General features: G+C 38.2%; 5 protein-coding genes and 2 pseudogenes across 10 annotated transcripts in view; 2 read left to right on the forward strand and 5 right to left on the reverse strand.

Annotated features, from left to right (window-relative positions):
* Positions 1–133: 133 nt before the first annotated feature.
* LOC113678593 (uncharacterized) lies at positions 134–4,591 on the reverse strand. Its single transcript, XM_027195492.2, has 2 exons — positions 3,601–4,591; positions 134–2,812 (listed from the first exon to the last, which is right to left on the reverse strand). The coding sequence occupies exons 1-2, from the start codon at positions 4,436–4,438 to the stop codon at positions 2,496–2,498; spliced, it is 1,155 nt and encodes a 384-aa protein (XP_027051293.2). The 5' UTR covers positions 4,439–4,591; the 3' UTR covers positions 134–2,495.
* Positions 4,592–4,601: 10 nt separating this feature from the next.
* On the forward strand, positions 4,602–6,187 carry LOC149042057 (uncharacterized). Its single transcript, XM_089211443.1, has one exon. It carries the CDS (start codon positions 4,688–4,690, stop codon positions 6,185–6,187), a length of 1,500 nt encoding a protein of 499 aa, XP_089067569.1. The 5' UTR covers positions 4,602–4,687.
* A 37-nt stretch (positions 6,188–6,224) lies between these two features.
* Positions 6,225–8,904, reverse strand: LOC149042058 (uncharacterized). Its single transcript, XM_089211442.1, has 2 exons — positions 8,661–8,904; positions 6,225–8,457 (listed from the first exon to the last, which is right to left on the reverse strand). The coding sequence occupies exons 1-2, from the start codon at positions 8,867–8,869 to the stop codon at positions 6,834–6,836; spliced, it is 1,833 nt and encodes a 610-aa protein (XP_089067568.1). The 5' UTR covers positions 8,870–8,904; the 3' UTR covers positions 6,225–6,833.
* A 747-nt stretch (positions 8,905–9,651) lies between these two features.
* LOC113678591 (uncharacterized) lies at positions 9,652–12,636 on the reverse strand. Its single transcript, XM_027195490.2, has 2 exons — positions 11,380–12,636; positions 9,652–10,409 (listed from the first exon to the last, which is right to left on the reverse strand). Exons 1-2 carry the CDS (start codon positions 12,512–12,514, stop codon positions 10,033–10,035), a joined length of 1,512 nt encoding a protein of 503 aa, XP_027051291.2. The 5' UTR covers positions 12,515–12,636; the 3' UTR covers positions 9,652–10,032.
* A 931-nt stretch (positions 12,637–13,567) lies between these two features.
* Positions 13,568–14,526, forward strand: LOC149042059 (uncharacterized; annotated as a pseudogene).
* A 249-nt stretch (positions 14,527–14,775) lies between these two features.
* LOC149042060 (uncharacterized) lies at positions 14,776–15,877 on the reverse strand (annotated as a pseudogene). Its single transcript, XR_016188174.1, has one exon. The product of XR_016188174.1 is annotated as an uncharacterized LOC149042060 (transcript).
* Positions 15,878–17,386: 1,509 nt separating this feature from the next.
* The window catches only part of LOC113678592 (BTB/POZ domain-containing protein KCTD21), an 8,504-nt gene continuing 3,844 nt past the window's right edge, over positions 17,387–22,046 (reverse strand). For 2 of the 5 annotated variants that reach the window (XM_089211447.1, XM_089211448.1), the window contains exons 2-3: positions 19,840–20,938; positions 17,387–19,023 (exon numbers count right to left, since the gene is read on the reverse strand). In XM_089211447.1, coding sequence (XP_089067573.1) covers positions 18,710–19,023; positions 19,840–20,686 — 1,161 coding nt within the window. In that variant the 5' untranslated portion in view covers positions 20,687–20,938 and the 3' untranslated portion in view covers positions 17,387–18,709. Of the gene's footprint in view, positions 19,043–19,839; positions 21,550–21,612; positions 21,806–22,046 lie in introns of those variants that run through there. The other 3 variants (XM_089211449.1, XM_089211450.1, XM_089211446.1) reach the window with 3 other exon arrangements.

Here is a 22,046-nt window from a genome sequence, read left to right on the forward strand (position 1 = left end):
AATTTATTCCCAAAAATACTCAGGTTTAACATTTAACAAATTTACACTGTTGCAAATACTGATGCATTTAAAAAGTCACAGTTTTCACAATATCTTTACCACATACTACAACAAATTTTGGAACAAAGGCAAGCTCACTTTCAGTTTTTATTCAGTTACCTTCTATCTTCACACTATTTTATCATTATTCAATAGATGTTTAGCACAGAGGGCCATTAGTTTATCAGTCATACTATCATGTGTAACCCTAGATCTAAATAAAGTTGTTACTTACAAACTTACTTACTTACCTATATTATTACAAGGTTACTGAATCAACTTATTATTTTCACAAATAATAATAATCATATTTAAGAAATAAGCTAAAAATAAAACAATACTCAAATGCACCCTTAAATAGAGAGGCTGTCTGTTACAAAACTGAAACAGATCCAAAAGACCAACACAATGAAATACTGGGAGGGAAGGGAGGGAAATATAAATAGCTTCTAAGATTGCACACCAGGCATATCAAACACACGCAATCTGAGCAATTGAGCAACTGAAAAAAAAAAAAAAAAAGCGATCTTTTAAGTGCCTGGCAAGACAGTACTTTTACTTGTGAAAGGAAAACGAACTAGTGGTCCAAGTTTACACAATTAAGTCTGCTGATGTTAAATTACTTGTACTAAGTGAGCTGCAGGCTTGATTCACAAGTATGATGCAAGACTCTCTCTGTGAAAATTTCCCTTGTTTGTAATAAAGGCAGCCATCACATAATATTGGGTGATGTCTCCAGTAAGAAAAGGGAAAAATGTGTTCCTGTCAGTACTTAATCAAGACTACACAAATTATAAGACTTGTCATAGGAATTTAACAAGGGAGGGTCAACAACTGTGTCCTGAAGTTACTAGTGCTCTCAGAAATGCTTAGCCTGTGATTTTGATTGCCTTTGACATACACTTTTGAGAATCACAAAAGACCAATAACTGAAACTCACAGTCTAAGCACAAGGGGCAAGAAAAGCAATAGATGCCCTCTTTAACTTTAACTCCCAAGATCTGATTGTTTAGTCTCCCCTCTAGCTGCTACACATAATTTATTTGCAAATTTGATACCAGAAGTTGATGTAAAATCAAGCTAACACCTCCTACCTGATACATTTGTATATTCTCATAACCTGTTTGCTGGATAATACATGGATATCATAAGGAAAAGTTACATGTTAATCACTTCTGGGAGTCAAAGGGTTAACATGTTAATTTGCATGAAGATTGGAACCCACAACTTTAAGGATCTTTGATAGTTAGTGGACTATAATCAATTTTAAACAATGGTGACATCATCATGCTTTGAATGGATTCTGAAAGTTTTCTTTTTCCAAATTCTCAACATCAGAGCATGAAACTGAAATTCAAAATGGCTACTGCCAAACAAAGTACATACATAAATGAGTCCTTTTTATTCCTCTTCAAACTGTAATCAGGGATAAGGGATGATCTCAGCCATCTCCTTCCCTTCTTTGCCCATTATGTATCCTTTCACCCTTTCACTCCCAAGATCCCAATTACTAATTCTCCTTACTGTCTGTCATACAATTCTAATGATGTTAGCTCAGAAAATTTGGTATTGGATCAACTAATAATCCCCTTGTAATATTTTTCTTATTTCTTATCACTAGTCTGCTTGACATTGCATTGATACTGTAAGGAGAAATTCTTTGTTGGTCACTCATGCAAGTTAAAGGGCTGATGGATACAGAAAACTAAGACCTTGCGGCAACATAAGGTGTCTCAAATGGACTGCAGAGCCCAGTTGTTCAAAGGCCAATTAGCACTTATCCAAGGTTACATTTTAATCCCAGCATCTTTACTCCTTTGTTCAAAAGCCTTTTTTGGTTAATTTTCTCTCTTCTGTTTAGAGCATTAAACCATCAAACAGCAGACAAAAAAAATTTATACTGAATTTTCTTTTAAAACTTTCAGATGTGAAATCGAATTTCACACTAACCCTGGGTTATCTTAACCCAGCTTCATACAACCAAGCCCTAGTCTATAACAGGCTTGCCAGTATTATTGCATGAAGTAGAATATCAGTATGCTATAAGTTGAAAAGTCAAATACTTGAATATTATCATGATGAAGGAAAAAAAAACCTTAGCATAATATTTATCTACTTATAATTTTCTACACCTCTTTGGACCTATAACTCCACTCTTCCTTTTTCTGTTATTTACCCCCTGCAAAAGCACTAGATAAAGGAAAAGTAACTCATTAACCCTTTACACCCTAATATCAGTGTACAAATTCTCCATACTGTTCTCTAAACATTTCCTATGGTGCTGACAAGGAGAATTTCTGTCAAAATCGAGAGCTTCTTTGGTTGGTGATCATTTCCTTTAATCTCATGACCTTAATGTGTGATTCAGGGGGTGAATTGTAAGGAGAAATTAAATGCTAATCACCCTTAAGGGTCAAAAGGTTAAAAGAAACACCCAAGCCATCAATTGCTACATGCTAGTTCACGAGCGAAAAGACTTCATAATCACTCACAAGAAACTGTGTTTTCCCTGTAAAGAAAGTACGGAAATCTTGATGAAAATCATAGGAGTCACTGATACCAAAGTCACTGCTGCGCACATTTGCATGGTCGGAAATTTTCAAAGCATACCCGCCATAAAGACCTCTACCAAATGTTGGTCCATATTCACTGTAACAGCAGATGCCGTACTTTTGGCCATCAGTAGTAATTGGCATTTTAGTTGGTTCCAGGCCTTGTGGGTTGACCAGAGTGAACAAGAATGATTTTGAACATCTTGCATAATCACCATCACCTGTTAATGAGAAGACACCTTCCATTAAAAAAAATCAAATCTTTTTCATAAAGGTTAATAAATATTGCCAATAACAAAAGGAACTTGCTTACTATACACTTCCTGCAAAGGGGGGAGGTCACTTCCTTGTAAAATGCCGCTAAATGGGGTGGCATTTTCACCTCTGTATTGACTATTATGGGGTTGGTTTTTTGATAGAGTTACTAGAATGGGGTCATAAATTTTCCTGTTTTTTGGGGTAAGAAAATTCTGCTAAATAGGGGTTTCAAAATAGGAAGATTCCCAGTGAAATAGTTACTGTATTTCATGTTTTTGTTTTAATGTTCAACAATTGACTTGCATCACATTCCATTAATTTAAAAAAAGTTCTACACTCAGCTTAACAAATGTGTAAATTCATTTCAGAATGACCTACTTAAAAGACTTGTAGAGTTCAGATGAATGAACAGAAAGTCACTAAGTTGGCATCACAAATATCACATTTGCTCAAAAGTGACTAAGATGGGTTCAATAACTGGCCACAGAATAAACCATTATAGGGTAAGGGTTCTGAGTAGCCAGTAACACATACCCAATTACCCTCAATTGGCCCAACTACCACTCCCCACAAGTGCACATCACTTTCAAAAAAGATAAAAATGACAAGATAAAAAAGTGAAACATTAAGTTAGACTTCGTAGATTTCGGTACATTACAATAGAAATTTTAACAGAACTTTTTTTTCTACTCGTAAGCTATTCAAGTGTATCATTCCTCTGATGTATAGCAGTATATCAGTTCACACTTACTATTCCAAGACTGTTCTGTAAAACCTCCAAATATATTTTCTCCACTCTGCACAATGGTAACAGTAGGTCCTTTGTTGTCACACATGGAGTGAAAGGTTTTGGCGAAGAAGCCATCGCGAGAAGCTCGGAACAGTAGACGAAGGTGATGTCGCTTCCTCCTTGAGTCAAGCAAGGGTAGGAAACTAAGCAGCTTGGCTGTGTGTTCCTCATTCGTTATTATCTCCGACATAACGCTCAATTTCATTAGTATCCCTTCAACCTGGTAGAACTGTGCTTCGGCTTCGAGCTCTTTCAGTGCAGATTCATCCTCCGGTAACCTCGCATCTCCATCACGAAGATAATTGAGTATGTAACGGAAGTGTGTTCCATCTCTGTCAATGATGAAGGTGCTGTTGTTTACATGTTCACCTGAAAACATGGCGCACAATCTTGACTTTGGATCTTTCTTCAGCGTTTGGAGACTTGTTGTGAAGTGATGGCCGCCAACATTCAGTTTCACGATCGTTAAATTATCTGTCACGGACTTTAATTCATCAAGAATTCCCTGGATCTGGTAAAACTCAGCCTCCTCCATCAGTTCCTTCAGAGCTGTGCTTCCTTCAGGTAATGTTAATTTTCCACTGCGAAGGTAATTGAGTATAAATCGAAAGTGAGTTCCATCTCGGTCAATGAACATAGTACCGTCTTCACTAGGTTTCATGTCAAATTTTCCCGAAAACATAATGGCTAGCATTGAGTTTGGATCTTTGGTTAGTGTTTGTCGACTTGTAGTAAAGAAATGACCGCCGACATTCAGTTTTACGGTCGAGGAAATTCCCTGGTCGTATCCGTTCTGCATTATCGCTGAAAGTCAGTGGTAAATTTCCACTTTATCAAGGCTTGAAATAAAAAAGCGACCACAGTCTTTCCCGCGAGTAGCGACGCCGAAGCGATGATTGCGGAGCTTTGTGAATATATCAGTTGAAAATGAAAGTTTGGAATTCCCCATGTTCTAAACGAGTCAGGGATTGGGTTCGAGTTGGGACCGCAAAGCATCTATGGATTGATTGAAGGGACAGACGAGTCATATTTACAAAGTAATTCTGAAATGCCTCACTATAATTGTTGCGTTCCTGGCTGTACAAACAGCTTTAGGAACGCTTCACATCTGCATTTCTACAGATTACCGAAAGATGAGTTTACCAGAAAGCAATACAAAGTCATTTTGAAGAATGATTCGCTAAAATTGGACTCCACAAATACTCGAATTTGCTCAGACCATTTCGAAGGTGGCGAGAAACTCAGTCGAGCTCATCTGCCGACTATATTTCCTTGGAAAAAGGCAGAAAGCACTAGACGACAGCTAAAAAGAGTCATCAGCTTCGAAGAAAATCTGGCAATTCAGGAAGCAAAAAAGAAGAAGAGGGAGGAAAAGAAAGACATGGCACAAGCATCAGTGACAGTCGAACATGAGAACAATCGTGAGACACAAACATCTCTCACAGGATTGGAAATCGAAACAATGTTAAAGGAGTTGCAAAAGCTTAAAAAGGACATCAGTGAATTGACAAATGAAAAGAATCAGCTGCTGGAGAAAAATGCCAAGTTGAGTGAAGAAAATGCAAACCTACTCGAGGCAAACTTAAAACTCGAGCAAGAAACAAAAAGACTAAGACACTCTCTTGAAAACTTTCGTTTCGATATTGAGAAATATAAAGACAATGCTGAAGACATTGCCTTTTATACTGGTTTACCAGACTATAATGCACTGCTGATATGTTTCGACATGGTTAAAGATGCAGCAGAGCATATTGAATATGAACATGAACGAACGCACCCAGGAATTCAGTGTGGCAGACCTCGATGTTTAACCAAGTTCCAAGAGTTTACTTTGACACTAGTGAGATTAAGGCTTGGATTGCTGGAAAAGGACCTTGCTCATCGGTTTAGTGTCTCAAGACCCCTTGTATCCAAAGTTTCAAGGGCCTGGACGAGATTTCTGAGGGGACAGTTTGAGCCACTTATTACTATTCCACCCAGGGAAGTTCTCAAACTTTACATGCCTGACATTTTCAAATCCTTCTATCCAGACTGTGTCATTATTGTGGACTGTACAGAGTTTGAGATGGAGAAACCTTCAGCACTTAATTCTCAATCTGCTTGCTACTCGTCATACAAGTCTAGAACGACGATGAAAGCCTTGCTTGGTATAACACCCAGTGGTGCTTTATGTTTTGTCAGTGAGCTATTTCCTGGTTCAACTTCTGACAAGGAAATAACAGCTCAAAGTGGACTGTTGGACAAGTTACAACCTTATGATCAAGTTATGGCAGACAAAGGGTTCAACTGCACTGATGAGCTTGCTTCTGTGGGAGCAGAACTGATTAGACCAGCATTTTTGGTTAAAGATACACAATTCTCAAAAGAAGAAACCAACCACAACAAGATTGTTGCCAGTTTGAGAGTACATGTTGAGCGATTGATGGAGAGAATAAAGAATTGGCACATCTTTGACCACCGAATTCCAATTACTCTTGCCCCCATAGCATCTGATATGTTATTTGTAGTGGCTGGACTTTCTAATTTTTACCCTCCTTTGATTAATTAAAATTTATGTGAATATAAAGCAACATTTTAATACTTAACAATGGTATGGATTTATGTTTTATTGCCTTGCATTAAAATAGCATTGATAAACTAGTGTTTGATAATGTATTATGATATTGCCATCATACCACTGGACTGTAACCAGACTGGTTATAAGTCATTACAATAATCCAAGCACACTACACATGTAGTTAGTAAATATTTTACTCAGTCAAATATGAACATAACTGTGTACAATGTATAAAAATACTGAGTTAATGTGTATAGACAAAACAGATCGCTGTTTCTTTCAAGACAAAGTTTATCTAATCTTAGCTATAGCAAATACCTATAGGGTGGTTTTTAAAAAACCTGTGAAACAATTAATACTATTTACTTTCTAATAGTGCCAGTATTAAACAATAGAAACAAAAGCATTTAAGCAGAAAAGCACTAAACATGTACAAAACTTAGTACGTGTTTCACAGGCTTTTGAAAACCATTCTACCTTCACAAATATATCGTTTACACTCTGATAGTACTAAAAAGTGTGCAACATAATTTGGGCAAACCACTAATTCCCATTAAATTTTGATTTGCCTATTTCATTGTATAGTTTTCTTAAATTACACACTTTTACTGAAATGAACACATTGATTTTGACTGTTTTAAACTGAACGAGCATTCAATTTAGGAATTCCATACTTGACTCTAGGATACACAAGTTCTGGAACAATCCAGTCATTAAAAAAGGATTCTAGCTTGGGCAAAATAGACTTCCAGCGGTCTATTGAAAAATGTACTCTTTCACAAAACAGTGAATCACAGCCTGAACCCTTTACAACAAAATCTGTCCACTTTCTTCCAGTAACAAACATTTGCTGATGGACTTGGTAGAAGTATTTGTGTTTGTCATTTAATCTCAATGCATTACTGTTCTTTTTGCAAATGCTCTTGCGTAACAATGCCTTTTCTAGTGTTTCATCCTTTGATGTCTGGACATACTTAACTTCTATAAGTCCCTCTGAATCAGAGGCTGATGGATCATGTACAAGGCCATCGGGGCTAGCACCAAGGTAACCATGTTCTTTTGAAACAAAAAACCCACATTTTGAGACTGTTATGCCTTCATCTCCTTGACTTTGCTTGAGAAGCTTGTAATCATTGATAATCTGGTCTTCCATTTTCAGTCCTTCCTCCATTGACTTACTTTGATAGGCCTTGTTGTAACCAAGTATATCTTTAATTATCTTAGTAGGGGACGTACTTTCTCTCTGTACAGCTACACGGTAACATTTTGTGGCAGTAATCCTTGGTTGTCTGTGGCGATGCCATAATTCAGTGTTTGATTGACCTCTAGTTTGTTCCTCAATATCTTGCCTTTGTAAATCATCAACCATAAGATTTCTCTTTGCTTTTTCAAACTTTTCTTTTAGCTCTTTTGCTGACACGGGATGACATTTGACTGGTGAAAGCAGAGAATCCTTTACATCCTGAAGTTTCTTTACTTCCTGAGGCAGTATATGTGTCCAAGCTACAGTGTTTCCTGATACCCTCTGGTACTCCTTCATCATTTCAAAAAACCTTGACTTGTTTTCATCGCGACAAGCATTTTGGTTTGCATTTACTGGAGAGTGATGAAGCTTACGTATCTTCTTCTCTTTCGTGTAGTCGTGCTTCACAAAAGTCATCTCATTTATGGGCTGTATTGCACCTTTTCTCTTTCGTGGCACATTCCACTTGCATGGTTTGGAGGTGCATGACTCATCAGACTCATCCAGTTTTTCCCTTACTTTACAATAGTTTTCTAAAGCAAAAAGTGTTGATGCAACATGGTTACATCTCCCATCTATGCCAGCAGGGCATTTGCAGTGGGCTCTTAGCATCTTTCCAAGTGAACTAATAACTAAGTAGCATGTATAAACTTTGTCCTTTTTCATAGATGGGAGGACTTGGCTTTTGATGTAGTGCTTGCCATTTTGTTGTAGGTGGCCTATGTACAGGACATGACCAGATTTAAAAAAGTTGAATCCTTTAACAAGTGGCTTAGCAGTGGAGAGCTGCTTTTTACATTCTACACCTTCGATCATAAATCTCCACACAGTTCCAAATGATATTTTTGGTAGTGCCTTTATATCTGGTTGGAATCCTTCTTTTGGGAATGAATCCTTTACTTCAGGCTCTTGATTCTCAAGTACGCCAAGTTGAGCTTTTTTCCGTAACAAATTGACGCCGCCATCCGGATCACGCAAGTATTTAACATCAAATCCATGCTTGATGTAGTCGTGTACTCTATAAGTCAAAATTAGAGCACTCATAAGTACGAGAGGACTTTATTAAATTCGAAAATTTCGATTATATTAAATTTTTACTCTTAGGAAATTTTAATAATAATTCTGAAAAGGCATATAATTACAAATAAAGTTGTTATAAATAAAAATAACTTATTGCGTGTAAAGGTTCTTAGTTTAAAAGTTGCCAGCTTCGATACGAACCTCGACACTAAAGCTTTCTTTGTTCCCGTCGTTTTTGCACCTCTGCAAAGCAGCCACCTCTTCAACTGGACAACGCTACATTTTTCAACAGAATCCCTTGGAAGTTTTGCCCCAGGAATATCTTCCTGAGTTAGTTTAACAGTTAGTTTGGCTTTGCTCTCGCTTTCAGCCATATTGATTTGGAAAATCTGTCCCTTCAAACAATCCATAGATGCTTTGCGGTCCCAATTCGGACCCAATCCCCAACTCGTTTAGAACATGGGGAATAAACACGTGACGTCAAATTGACATTTTAAGGTTCCAGCGGTTAACTTTCCTCATCAAGCCTTAGTAATTACTGAATACGTTTAAATTTCCTGTTTTGATGGCTTACAGGGCACATCAACCATCTGTTCGTAACAGAGATTCAGGCAAACTAATTAAAATTCAGCTTTACGTAATTAGGTCATCACGGAATATCCCAACAGTCAACTGTCCCAAAGCGCTATACATCGCTTTGGGTGGATTGGGAACTAATCGGTATGAAATTCAGCGCTCCTTTTGGCTCTCACGAAGAGATTATAAACCGTTTTTATCTCTTGCTCACCCGTAATGCTAAAATTAGCAACCTCGAACGAAGAATTCATCCTGAGTGTCTACAAGTCCACGAAGACACGTTTCAGTTTATTTCCTTGTATGTATCTTATATTATTTTAGTGTTACACTTACCTTTAATTTTTCCCTGTGTAACACGTTACAGCTCTATGTTTCACCAGCATCATGCAAATATTGCTCCATAAACATCTAAATTCTCATTCTAGTCAGTCCAGTTTACCTTCAGAAGTCTATTTTGGCCAGGCCAGCCGAAACACAGTCTATTTTTTACAGTTTTACCGCTTCTGGTTTCAGGATCCATTCACATCATAAGATACGAAGAATAGCTCCAACTAGAAATTTAATTCTTCTAATATTAATATCTCATACCAATGTGAACAAAGACAGCAAATGATCTCTTTCTTTTCTTTTTATTATTATTATTATTAAAATAAACAAAGAAAACTTACATCATCAAAAGTATTTACAATTATACTAACACTACTAATAAAAAAAGACTATTAAAACGAGATTATTTTTTATTTTGAAAGCATCCCAGGAATTCTTAACTTTAGCAATTTGATTTTCTATTTTTAAAGTAGTTTGAACTAGTCGTTGTGTGTATCGAAACTAATGCGTGTTTCCTTCAATTCACAAGTGTTAATATCGTGCCCTTATTAAACCCATTTTGAAAACACATGTTGCTATTGTCACGCTTTTAAGTCCTAAATAAGGTAATGGGGGGGGGGGGGAGGGAGGGGCGCCTACATCGTTTCTATCTTCGAAAAATTACCTTATGTCAATTAAAGACCTCGAACACTTCATAATTTGATACCATGAAAGATCTTTTCCCTGTGAAGAAAGTTCCCTTATGTCCTTCAGGGCACTGATATGACGCGCCAAGGCTTTCAGAACTTGAAGCCCTTACGTTAGCGTTGCCTGAGATGAGCAGGTCGTATCGCCGAAAAGTATCTTCCTGTCGCGAACCAAATGCTGGTCCACTTTGTGCTTCAGGTAAAATGCCAACTAGAATCGGCAGATTGGAGCTTTTTCCTCCTGGTCTGCCGCTCCAACTCACCTCTGGGTCAGGACGTAACGACATTTTAGTTGGTGCAGAGCCATATGGGTTGACCATACTAAACAAGAATGCCTCTCTACAATTTTCGTCACTATCTCCTGACAAGAAAAGCAATAACATTAATTGATTTATAATACATTTTGTAAACAATCTACAAAAGAAAACGCTACTCGCAAAGTTTGCAAAAGTTTCAGAACACTACACGGACGAGGGGCTTGGAAACTAGGCAGACTTTGAACTCGACATGATAAATGTAATATCCGCTGCCAAGAGTATATTATCTTGCCGCTGCTCATATTGCGTTTTTATGTCAACTTCACACGCTGTTATATACTGATTGATTTCATATCAAATCTAATGTATAATAATTAACAGTTGTTAACCAAACTGAAGCGGCGAAGTAAATATCCATCACTTTCAACGTCACTCAAGTGGGTAATGTATTTTTTATGTATACTATACAAAAACCAGAAAATTAGTTTATTTCTTTCAATATACCGTAAAATGGTCGGAAATTAAACGCTTGATTTTGTCTTTTCAGCTGCTCGGAGGTGAATTGTACTTGCTGTTTACTTCCGCACCAACCAATCAGCTCGCGCTAGCAGCACTATTCACTTATGTTGTAAGTGCTAATTGAATTTATTGTCTTTATCAGTCGAGAATAATTGAACAAGGATAGAAAGTTTCAAATGTGCAAGTTGGTACCGGTGGTGAAAATTTTGAAAGCTTGGAAACCTAAGAAATACTGCTACAGTCTTACTGATCATTAAACTAAAACCTAAAATCAGAATCTAATGGCTAATCACCAGACGACGCATAATGAGCTACTTTCATCGGGTCTTCTTTGTTAGATCTACAATAAGATGGAGGCCTCCAAATGAAATTCTTCCTAGTCATTTTCTCTTCTCTGTGAACTTCGGTAAATTTTTGCCAAGAGACCAAGCATTATTCTTTCACTTTTTGGATAATTTATTTTGCCACGTTTATTTCCTTCAATGCTAAGTTTTTTCGTGGAAATCATTTTAGGGAATAAAAATTAACTACATTTGCTTAATGTACACAACTTACTCCCCCAAGAGCTATCTGTAAAGCCACCAAATTTGTTGTCTCCACTCTGCACAATGGTTATTGTTGGTCCTTTGTCGTCACATTTAGAGTGAAAAGTCGCAGCTGAGAAACCATCTCGAGAAGCTCGGAACAGAAGACGATAGCGACGTCTTCTGCCTATGTCTCCCTTAGAGGGCAACCAGGTGACCAGAACGCTTCGGTGTACTTCGTCTGTCAAAATCTCCGACTTCAGCCTTGTGTCATCTAACTCGCCTAAAATCCCCTGAATTTGGTAAAAATCAGCCTCCTCTTTAAATTCCGCGAGAGCTGTGGCTCCTTCTGGAAAAGTTAGCTTCCCAGTGCGAAGATAATTAAGTATAAACCGGAAGTGAGTTCCATCTCGGTCGATGAAGAAAGCGCCGTCTCCATGAGGTTCCATTGGAAACTTCCCTGAGAACATGGCGGCCAGCATCGAGTTTGGGTCTCTAGTTAGTGTTTGAAGACTTGTTGTGAAGTGGTGGCCGCCTACATTCAGTTTCACGCTTGTTAAACTCTCCGAATTTACCTTTAATTTCTCTATGAGGCCTTCGATCTGATAAAACTCAGCTTCTTCCTGCAGTTCCTTAAGAGCTGCTTCTCCTTCTGGTGAAGTTAATTTCCCAGTGCGAAGATAATTGAGTATAAACCGAAAGTGAGTTCCATCTCGGTCGATAAAGAAAGCACCGTCTTCAGCAAGTTTCATGTTCACTTTTCCTGAAAACATGGTGGCAAGCTTTGAGTTTGGATCTTTGGTCAGTGTTTGAAGACTTGTTGTGAAGTGGTGGCCGCCTACATTCAGTTTCACGCTTGTTAAACTCTCCGGATTTACCTTTAATTTCTCTATCAGGCCTTCGATCTGATAAAACTCGGCTTCTTCCTGCAGTTCCTTAAGAGCTGCCTCTCCTTCTGGTGAAGTTAATTTCCCAGTGCGAAGATAATTGAGTATAAACCGAAAGTGAGTTCCATCTCGGTCGATAAAGAAAGCACCGTCTTCAGAAGGTTTCATTTCAAATGTCTCTAAGAACATGGCAGCCAACATGGAGTTTGGATCTTTAGTCAGTGTTTGAAGACTTGTTGTGAAGTAATGACCGCCGACATTGAGTTTTACGGATTGCATGTTTAGCTTCCCTACCTGACGCTTTGAACCACAATGAGCGTGATATTGTCGAGCAGACTTATTATATTATCCTAATAACGATTTGAAAAGGACCTGACAACAGCGACGGCGACGTGAGACTTATTTTACTTCCGGTTGTGTACTGCGCATGAGTAGATTTCTGAGACAGCGGTTTCCCTTCACGCGCGGACATCAACAAGCCTTGTTACGTTCTACGAAAACGTGGGACTTCTCTACCTTACCAGGCCAAACCATAGCAAAGGAATTAAGGTAAAAACGAAATTTTGCGACAAAATTTAAAGAAAATTAGTTTTTTTTATTAGATTTTGTATGAAATGTAAACTAACAGAGCGTGGATTGTTTTGTAAACGACCACAAACTGAATGGAGAGAGATTTGAATTATTATTCTTTGTTTTTGTGTGTGGTTGCACTTCACTTGCTCTCGCTGAGCTATATATAATTTTACTTTTCAATTTTTTTTCACAGTCAAAAAAAGAGAACAATTTAGCTTAAGTTTTATTTTTGTTTTACTAGAAAATAGTAGAAGGATTTTGACGGCAACGGTACTAGATTCGACCGATTCAAAGTGTATTTCTTCAGCAAATTGTCATTTATAAGCGTAGATTAAGCTTATTTAGCAAGGAACTCAATGGCTAGGTTGAACAGTTCTGTCGAGGAATTCCTGACTACCTCAAATATTACTATATTCATAACTGAATCAAAAACAAATACAAAACAGGGAAGTTGACATTCCACGGTTTACTAATTAAGTAAAAATTATTTTACAAAATCCAAGATTTATTGATTTCCCTGTATTTAACTTGCAAATGCTACACATGTTTTAGTAATTCCTGTCTGTTTTCATTTGAAAGCATCCTTCCAACCTTAATTATATGTTTCTCTCATTCGGAAGGCAAAGGGGAGGCCATCATTTCTTTATCTGTCAACAAGTTCAGCTAATTTATTGGAAGACTGTAATGAGAAATGATTTAGTAAATATCAGCCAAAGCAAGTTATATTTTTTTTGTTCAAAAGTTTTTAATCATGATTAGAACCAAGTTTTAGTAAATCTCAGAGTTCAATGCACATTTGCACATTTGTACAATGATAATTTTATTGATTACAAATTTTGCTGATATACTAATAGTTCTTCCTCATGAAGTAATTTTTGTTGCGCTGCACTTTCAGTCAATCAATGAAATGGACTGAAGAACACAAATTGCTGTTGTTGAGGGAACTCATGCTTTTGCAGCCATGGCTGCATAAGAAAGAAACTAGCAAGAGGAGATGATTGGGAAAAGCTGGTAGTGTCCTTAAATGCTATTCCTTGTCCGCAGTTCTGTGTTACTCATCAGTCTGTTCATGACCACTAGTCTACAATGGAAAAGAGAAGAAGGAAAAAAGTCAGGGAAGATGACAGAGCCTCAGGTATTGCCCCTGAAGAGGACAAGGAACTAGATAAGCTACTTGATGAAATCATGGAACTGTTTGATGAGTCTGACAAAGCAATAGATAAAACAAAACAGAAACAGGAAGAAGAAGTAAAGAAAGAAGAGGAAATGCAGAAGAGATCATTAGAAACTTTTAAAGATTGTGCAAAAAGGAATGCAGATGAACACCATGGAGCAAGACCATAAAAACAGTAGAGCTAGTGGTGCAAACACTCTGGCTTACCTGAAGGATAAGGCAGAAGTTGAAGCTACTTTAAAGCATGATAAATTTGAGATGAAAAGCCAAGAGTTAGCACTGCAAGCAAAGGAGCAGGAAGGAAGACAACAGCAGTTTGATCTGATGAACAAGCAAACTAGAGATATTCAGCAGCAAATGCAGCATTTAATTCAAATAAATGCAAACATGATGCAACAGCACCAACAACAAACCCTTGCACTAAGGGAGCTAATGAAAAAGTTTGCTGATAAGTGATGCTGATAAATATATGCTAGAGGTCATTTAGATGCACAAAAAGTTCACATTTTTTATTAGCCTGAGAACATTTTTAAGGATGTTAAAAATTAAAGATTTATGATAATAATTATTGGTTTACCAAAATAACTGTAAAGGAAATGTTGCTTAATATTGCTAACCTTTGAAAGTCACAAAATTGATATTATGCCAGCACTAAAAGCCTGTAGATTTTAAGGTGGTTAGGGCTGGAGGAACTGGGGTTGAGCTTTTATCAAGGCAATAGGACTTATTCAACTATCAAATTGCATCACTCTCTGTAAACATCCTCACCCTTTGTTCCCATTAAATGGTCTGGTTTGGTGGCATTTATTTCACTTTAATTCCAATATGTTAGCCTTTCTCAATTGTATAATTTTTTACTAAAAAGCAGTTCAGTTTTGTAAAGGAAAAGTGCTATTTAGCTTTTGTACAACCTGTTTGGCAGACTTAGTGAAAATAATCTCCAATTTCTGGAGGAGAAACATCAAAGTAGTCTGATGTGGTGAATCCATAACAACAAACACGAGCATTGTGAAGAAGGGCACATGTCACATACATTTTGCCAACAGCACTTGAACTTATTTTTAAAACTAAGTTTTTTTTTTAAAGTCCAGAGATTTAAAATAATTTATTATATCACCAAAATTCCATTCAACAGAAACTCTCTCCACTCATAGATTCATTCCATGCAGACTGTATGGAAGTTAGTCCAGCTCCTCGAAAAGGTCCTTGCAGATGTAAGTCGGCAAATGGGCCTTGCAGTACCGTCAACAAAACCCCAACAGTTGTCAAGAGCAGCTCCCTAGTTGTGAACTGCAACAGCAAACTCCGCTAAATAATCGGAGCTTGACTAATCCTGGTTCAAATCAGTAAGAAGGCAGTTCCGTGTTTGATACAACTCGTTCATAACAGCATTTGAGATCATACACAATTGTGGCTCTGGCCCTCCAAATCTGGATATCATGTCTACGAATCTACAGGGATAGGCAAATATTTTAAGAAAAATACATGATGCCTCAACCATGTCGACATTTACACCATTGTAGCAAACGATTCGATCCGGTAAAGTTAGCATATCTGCCAAATTGCTAAAGACATTCATGTAAAATCTAAACTCGGTTTTACATTCATCATCTGTCATCTTGTCGAGGTCGAAGCACTCGTAGTTGGTGCAGGGTAACTCCGGATTTTTAGGCTAGAGTAATTCGTAGAGTTAATTGCAAATTCTTCAGCGTTAATCAAGCGAGAAGCCTGGGCCAGGAAAATGATGTCACGGAACTTTGGCATGGTTTTTAAAAGACTTTCGTTGACTTAAACACGATAAACATCGATGGCCGTCGTCAACGTTCTCGCTCGTAAAATTTTGGCGGGAACGCCAACACGACGTAGCCCCCGCTCGACCCAGACTTCTCACGTTGCCGTTGCCGTTGACGTTGGCGGATCTTTAGGTCTCTAATAATCGGCAAAGCGGAAATTTTGCAGGACGAAGTGAAACGAGATTGCATTATGAGTTAGGCCCAATCCACACTAACGTTCTCGTTTACCATCCACTCTAAAACGTCTAAAAACGCCGATGGGAACGGAGATTATTTAAAAAGGGTGTTTAAACGGTCTCGTGTTTAGGAAACTCTCTGAGTCAAGAGAAAGCGAGTTAAAACGAAGCATCTTGAAAACGGACACGAATAGGACGTCAAATAATCAGATAATGTCGCACCCGCCATCGTTTACGGGCGTCTCTTTGAAAACAATAAGCGAAAACCATGTTACATTGCATAACGGCGTTTTCACGAGTGAGCGCCTTAGTGTGGACTGGTTAAAACAAAATAAAAACGCTAGACTGGGAAAACATAATCTCCTTCGACTTGGTTCAGCTGAATGCAGATATTTTCGGTAGGGACACATTAGTATGGTTGGGAGCCTTGAGGGCCAAAAAAAGTAGTGCACGGCGTCCGTTAAGGGAGACGAGCGAAAAAAGGAAAAAGAAGATCGGACGGGGGAAAGGAGTAATGAAGGAAACGTGAGGGGCGTGGCGGGAGGCTTTCGTTCCCTCTCATTATTCCCCTTCGCACTCGTTTTCCGCTCGTCCCGCTTTTTCCTGTGCGGCCGTGCGTGGCTTACGCGTCAGATGTGATAAGGAAGCCGAACCTGTATTGTGCAAATAAAAGGTCCGACTCTTTGAGTGGAGAGCAATTAAGTCTTTCGACATTACACAGTCTGGATAATTCCCATTGTTGCCATTAAACAATAGTCTTGCTTTTCATTTCAAACTCAGCTCCAGCTCAGCAATTTGCAAACTTCCGGGCGTATCACGGTTTCCAGCTATCTGTATCTTTGTTGTGCTGTTGTTAAGAGAGAATGCGGGTCAATGAGCTTCAATTCGACTTAATTTAAGTGAACATGATTTGAAAAGTGACCACACGACCGTAATTGAGGCATTCATTCTCTCCTCCAAAGTTTAGTTCTTTGTAACATGAGTAAGTTTGCGGTTTGCAGTAGTTAGTTCTCGTTAGCCATTTAAATTATATGGGGCACTCTAGTATGCGCTTTGCGCAGTTTTAGTGTCCATATCTTATGATAGTATACTGAAGACAAAACTACGAAATAATGGTCGACCGTGTCTCCAGTTTCTTCCTACATAGGTACTTCTCTCTAGTTATCACCGCTTCTTATTTACTAAACCAAGTACTGTCGCAACAAATATAACAATTTTGTAAGAAAAAACTGCTCCAGTAAATATGTCTTCCGCTAAACTATGATAAAATTCAGAAAATACCTCAAAATATATGTTAAAAGATAATGATACTCTAAAACTTCATCAGCTGGAGCGGACTAACAGTGCACAGTCGAGAAGAAGATGAAATGACTAAGTACGTTTTGAGAGACAAATGATTTGTCTTTAGGACTCATAAATAAATGAGAATGGTGTCTCATGTAACGATGTCTTTATTTATCAATGTGCTGACTGGCAAATTAGTTACAAAAAGCAATGCAAATAATAAGTTAAACTGAGCAGAGATGATATCGAGCGAACTGGTTCCTAAGTCTCTAAAAATTTCGCTTAAAGTTCACTTACACGGATTATCAAGTAATAGCACACAATAAACTTTTGACTCCCAATTTGTGATTATTCTTGAATTCTCCCAACTAACTGCCATACATTTCTTTGAAAACTTTTTGAGAGATATCAACATTAAACCCCCCGGTTGATAAGTCTGTAATTCTAGTGGACTTTTTCTCCGAATAATGTTTCGAAATCTGTGAGGAGAATTTGCATGCTAACCATTACTAGGAGTCAATTAGTCAATTTCAGCGAGACTACATTTTATTCCTGAAAAGGTGTACAAGAAAATTCTTGCCTGGTCCAAAATCTCCACACCCAGCCCCTCAATCACTCTTCTAATTATCTAACTCCAGTCTGAGGGCACATTTTAATAGCAATTTAACGATCGGAAAAAAATTGATATGGTGTCGAATAAGTATCTGTACATGGTCAGCGCTCAACAGGCATATATCTCTATTTGTTTATCTATTTATTTGTGTTTTATCATCCCCAGTCAATTCTTGCATTCAGAAGATTGATTTCCTAAATGTATTAAATCAGGTAGGGAGATTTATGCAAATAATACGCTCCAAGGTAGAAACATGGGTCTGTTAATCAGGCCTGACCAGGGAGGAGAGGGTAGTGGGCTATTGATATCCGCGAATTTCTTTCTCGCAATATTCCAGTTCACGTTTTCAAAAAAATGATAAAAGTTTAACACCACATGTTAAAAGGTGCCTCTGGTTATTGAATCGTGTATACATACTAAAAATCCTAATCTCTTACTACGTACAAAAAGACCGATACGTGATTACCCGCAATCCCCGGCCTGACCTGATAAATAGGTTGGAGATAAGAATCCGGCCTTGTTATATAAAAAAAACCTGCCGGTGGTTACATCCTCGTAGAGGGTATAGAGGCAACTGCTAAAATACAGAGTTGGGACAAAGTTGGTTTATGCACCATTCTGTCGTAAGCGGGGCTATAATTTTTCGCCAATCTGTCCTAAACAGGATTCAGTACGAATAAGCAGTTTTTCTCAGTGACTTCACGTCTCGGACCAGAGACATTGAAGCGCTTTTCCTTTAAAAAAAAAAGCCGTTTTAAGCAAATTATTCCCTGACAATTTATGCCAAGAAAATAAATTGGATTCATTAGCTCTTGATCTACACAAAGTCCCAGATATTGCCTGCGTATGATCCGTTTTGAGTCAGGGTTGGAATCCAAACACTTCGTAGTTCGTTACCACGAAGTTTCTTCCTCCTGCTAAGGACGATGTGTTATTCCATGCTGGTGGAATCTCGTATGTATGGCCGAGAAAACTAGAGCTCGAAGGAGACGTGTTTGCATCATCTGCAATGCGGAGGTCGCAACCGCAGCCAAATGTTGGCCCGTTGCTGCTACTGTAGAGAATAGCATACTGATGGCTGTTACTCTTAAGTGGTAATTTGGTTGGTTCCAGACCACTTGGGTTGGCCAAACTGAACAGGAACGCTTGTGTGCAGATGGTGTAACCTCCCTGACCTGTTGATGAAATGATGACCTGTAAAATGCCGAATAGAGCACCGTGCCTTCGATTACATTTTGGAAATGAGAGTAAGAAATTACAGTCAACTAAAGAGATGAATCAGTGCAAGGGGAACAAAAAATGGCCTATTGTATTTAAGCCTGGCGGATTTCTACTCAATTATCGTACGCAGCCACTGGGTGCTTTGATATTCCTGTCGTAGACTATCTTTTGGTTAACAGTCACTCTTGATGATTGCTGGAAGCTGAAACTAAAGGCTAACGCAATTTGACGAAGTCGTATATTGCGTGACCACATGGTTCTGATTGCATAATCGATCATATTCATGCTCGATTCGGCATTATATATGACCCCGTCTGAATATGAAATTACAAAATTTCTGGATTGATACATGTCGTTCTACAGTTTCACCAGTTAGCTCGAATTGTCAAGGTAAAACACTCAAGGTTTCAATTAAATAGCCCTGGATAATAAAGTTCTTCAAGAAGTGAAAATATATAACAATTTTATTTTTCGAAAAGAAGTAAACTTTAAAAAAAGTAATAGTAAAAATCGGTAAGAAATAAAGTTTCTGAATTTTGTTGTGACCGAAACAAATCTGACATGGTTAGTGCCACGAGCAGTCTGTTGTTAATGCTGATTAAAAATTATTGAATTCTTAAACAAACATTTTAAATCGTCGCAGCGATTTGAATTTTTTACCTATCAGTTTCATGGAGTGAATACTGAAAAATATAGATGAAAAATTTGGCTTGATTATTTGCTGTGTGAGTTAATCTTGTGTAAACTTGAACATTCAACACATGACTTACTGTACATCCAAGATTTCTCCGTGAATCCTCCAAAAACATAATTTCCACTCTGCACAAGAACGATTGTGGGTCCTTTGTTATCACATTTGTCGTGAAAGGTATTTGCCGCGAAGCCGTCTCGAGAAGCACTGAACAAAAGACGGAGGCGACGTCTTCTCACGTCACCGTGAGGAGGCAACCAGCTTAACAACAGGTTTTGTTGTCCTTCGTCTGTCAGGATCTCCGACTTCAGCTTTGTATCATCTAGCTCATCTAATATCCCCAGAATCTGGTAAAAATCAGCCTCTTCTTTGAATTCAGCGAGAGCTGTTGCTCCTTCCGGCAAAGTTAGTTTCCCAGTGCGCAGAAAATTAAGTATAAACCGGAAGTGAGTTCCATCTCGGTCGATAAAAACAGCGCTATCTTCCCCGGCTCTCGTCTCGTGTTTCCCAGAAAACATTGTGCCCAGCATCGAATTTGGATCTTTGGTCAGTGTTTGAAGACTTGTGGTGAAGTAGTGACCACCGACATTAAGTTTAACGACGCCCTTCATTGACTTATTTATTTCATCTATCAATCCTTGGATCTGGTAAAATTCAGCTTCTTTCTTAAGTTCCTCAAGAAAAGTTGCCCCAACGGGTAAAGTTAATTCCTCTGTGCGCAAGTAATTGAGTATAAACCGGAAGTGAGATCCATCTCGGTCGATGAAGAAAGCGCCGTCTTCGCCTAATTTCTCTTCAAATCTCTCTGAAAACATGCCGGCTAGCATTGAGTTTGGATCTTTGGTCAGTGTTTGAAGACGTGTGGTGAAGTAATGACCGCCGACGTTGAGTTTGATGATCGAGGAAGCCTGCATTGAGCATTGCATGTTGCTGCTTAACGTTAATCACATATCGATTGAATTTGCTAGATTTTGATGGGCTATTTTACGCGATTCTCCAACTCAGTTAAATGCTTGGCTGTGTCATTGCTGTTCTGTTCAGATGCGACGACATGCTGATGTGAGCAAGTTTCTTGAATGTAAATAACATTATGCTACGGAACTAGTCATGTGTATCACTCATATGATAGCGGAATCATCCAAAAGGTTTTCGTTTCACTGAACTCCTCAGAAATTTTCCTATAGGGCAATTTTAAAGAAACATTACCATTACGATATCTAGAGTCGAGCTTGTTTCCATTTAAACTTTAATAATTATTTGCATATTCACCTGAAGGTGAATACTTGATTCGACACGTCTCTGCATGTTACTTGTTTGAAAATAATACCATGATTCGAGGTAAATGATATGAATCGGCTGAAAACGGTAAGCTTCATTTGAGGAAAGAATCTGAAGAAAACCTTGTGAGATAGTTGAATAACAGCTGCCTGTAAAATCCGATGGTAAACAAACTAGTCTACTCTGTATTAATGCCTTGTCAGACAATTGTCAACAAAACAATTGCGTTGAGAAATTTTAAGCCGTTCTATTTTTACACATTACTCTAGTTTCACTTTTTTCGTGTGTCTACTCTAGATCTCTCTGCATGAATGAAAAAATTTATCTGAACAACGTTAGCTGAAATGTTGACGCATTTTAGAATTTTCTTTTGTCGAACTGAAAAGGAATTATGTGGGTATTATTTAATCGCAATTGGTAATTACCAAGCATTGTTCGGAAAAAGCATGCAAGTCATATGTCAGCAGATCGTAACTTCCTCAAGACCAAAGTTATTAAAGCTGAAGTTTCCGGGAAATACTGATAAACGGTTATTGGAGAGACACAATCGTATAATACTCAGCAATTAACTTACAGTAGGAATTTCTAATCTTACAGATCACAATGCCAGGTTGCAAAACGTCTTCCAGACACTTCCTAACCACGTCAGCATGTTTTAAATTAGCTTAGCTAGCTGGTTTCGAAACCAGCCAGCTAGGCTAATTTACTTTTTCCTATATATCTTGCGGACATATGTGTTCGCATTTCACTTATGTCGATCAGTTTTTTTAAGAAAAAATGTTTCCATGCCCCCAAGGTGCATAGGTACCGCACGCTTGAATACTTTTTTCTTTAAAAAACACTCCCTCAATGTACGGGTCTCAAGACCGAAGCACAATATTGGAACCCGGTGTCCCAGCGGATTTGGACCCCCCTAGAATTGGACCCCCCGGTCCAAATCCGCTAGCGGATATGGACCCCCCCGGTCCATATCCGCTAGCGGATTTGGACCCCTTTAACAAAACTGAG

Source organism: Pocillopora damicornis, chromosome 7, assembly GCF_964200805.1.
Source record: "Pocillopora damicornis chromosome 7, jaPocDami1.2, whole genome shotgun sequence".
NCBI classification, from domain to species: domain Eukaryota; kingdom Metazoa; phylum Cnidaria; class Anthozoa; order Scleractinia; family Pocilloporidae; genus Pocillopora; species Pocillopora damicornis.

What these genes read in the sequence shown, in the direction of transcription:
- LOC113678593 (XM_027195492.2), bottom strand. Translation starts at nt 4,438, where the DNA reads ATGCAGAACGGATACGACCAGGGAATTTCCTCGACCGTAAAACTGAAT. An exon ending in TACAGAACAGTCTTGGAATA is followed by an intron (nt 2,813 to 3,600) that starts GTAAGTGTGAAC and finishes TCTCATTAACAG; the next exon opens with GTGATGGTGATTATGCAAGA.
- LOC149042057 (XM_089211443.1), top strand. Translation starts at nt 4,688, where the DNA reads ATGCCTCACTATAATTGTTGCGTTCCTGGCTGTACAAACAGCTTTAGG.
- LOC149042058 (XM_089211442.1), bottom strand. Translation starts at nt 8,869, where the DNA reads ATGGATTGTTTGAAGGGACAGATTTTCCAAATCAATATGGCTGAAAGC. An exon ending in AAGAAAGCTTTAGTGTCGAG is followed by an intron (nt 8,458 to 8,660) that starts GTTCGTATCGAA and finishes TTTGACTTATAG; the next exon opens with AGTACACGACTACATCAAGC.
- LOC113678591 (XM_027195490.2), bottom strand. Translation starts at nt 12,514, where the DNA reads ATGCAATCCGTAAAACTCAATGTCGGCGGTCATTACTTCACAACAAGT. An exon ending in TACAGATAGCTCTTGGGGGA is followed by an intron (nt 10,410 to 11,379) that starts GTAAGTTGTGTA and finishes TTTTCTTGTCAG; the next exon opens with GAGATAGTGACGAAAATTGT.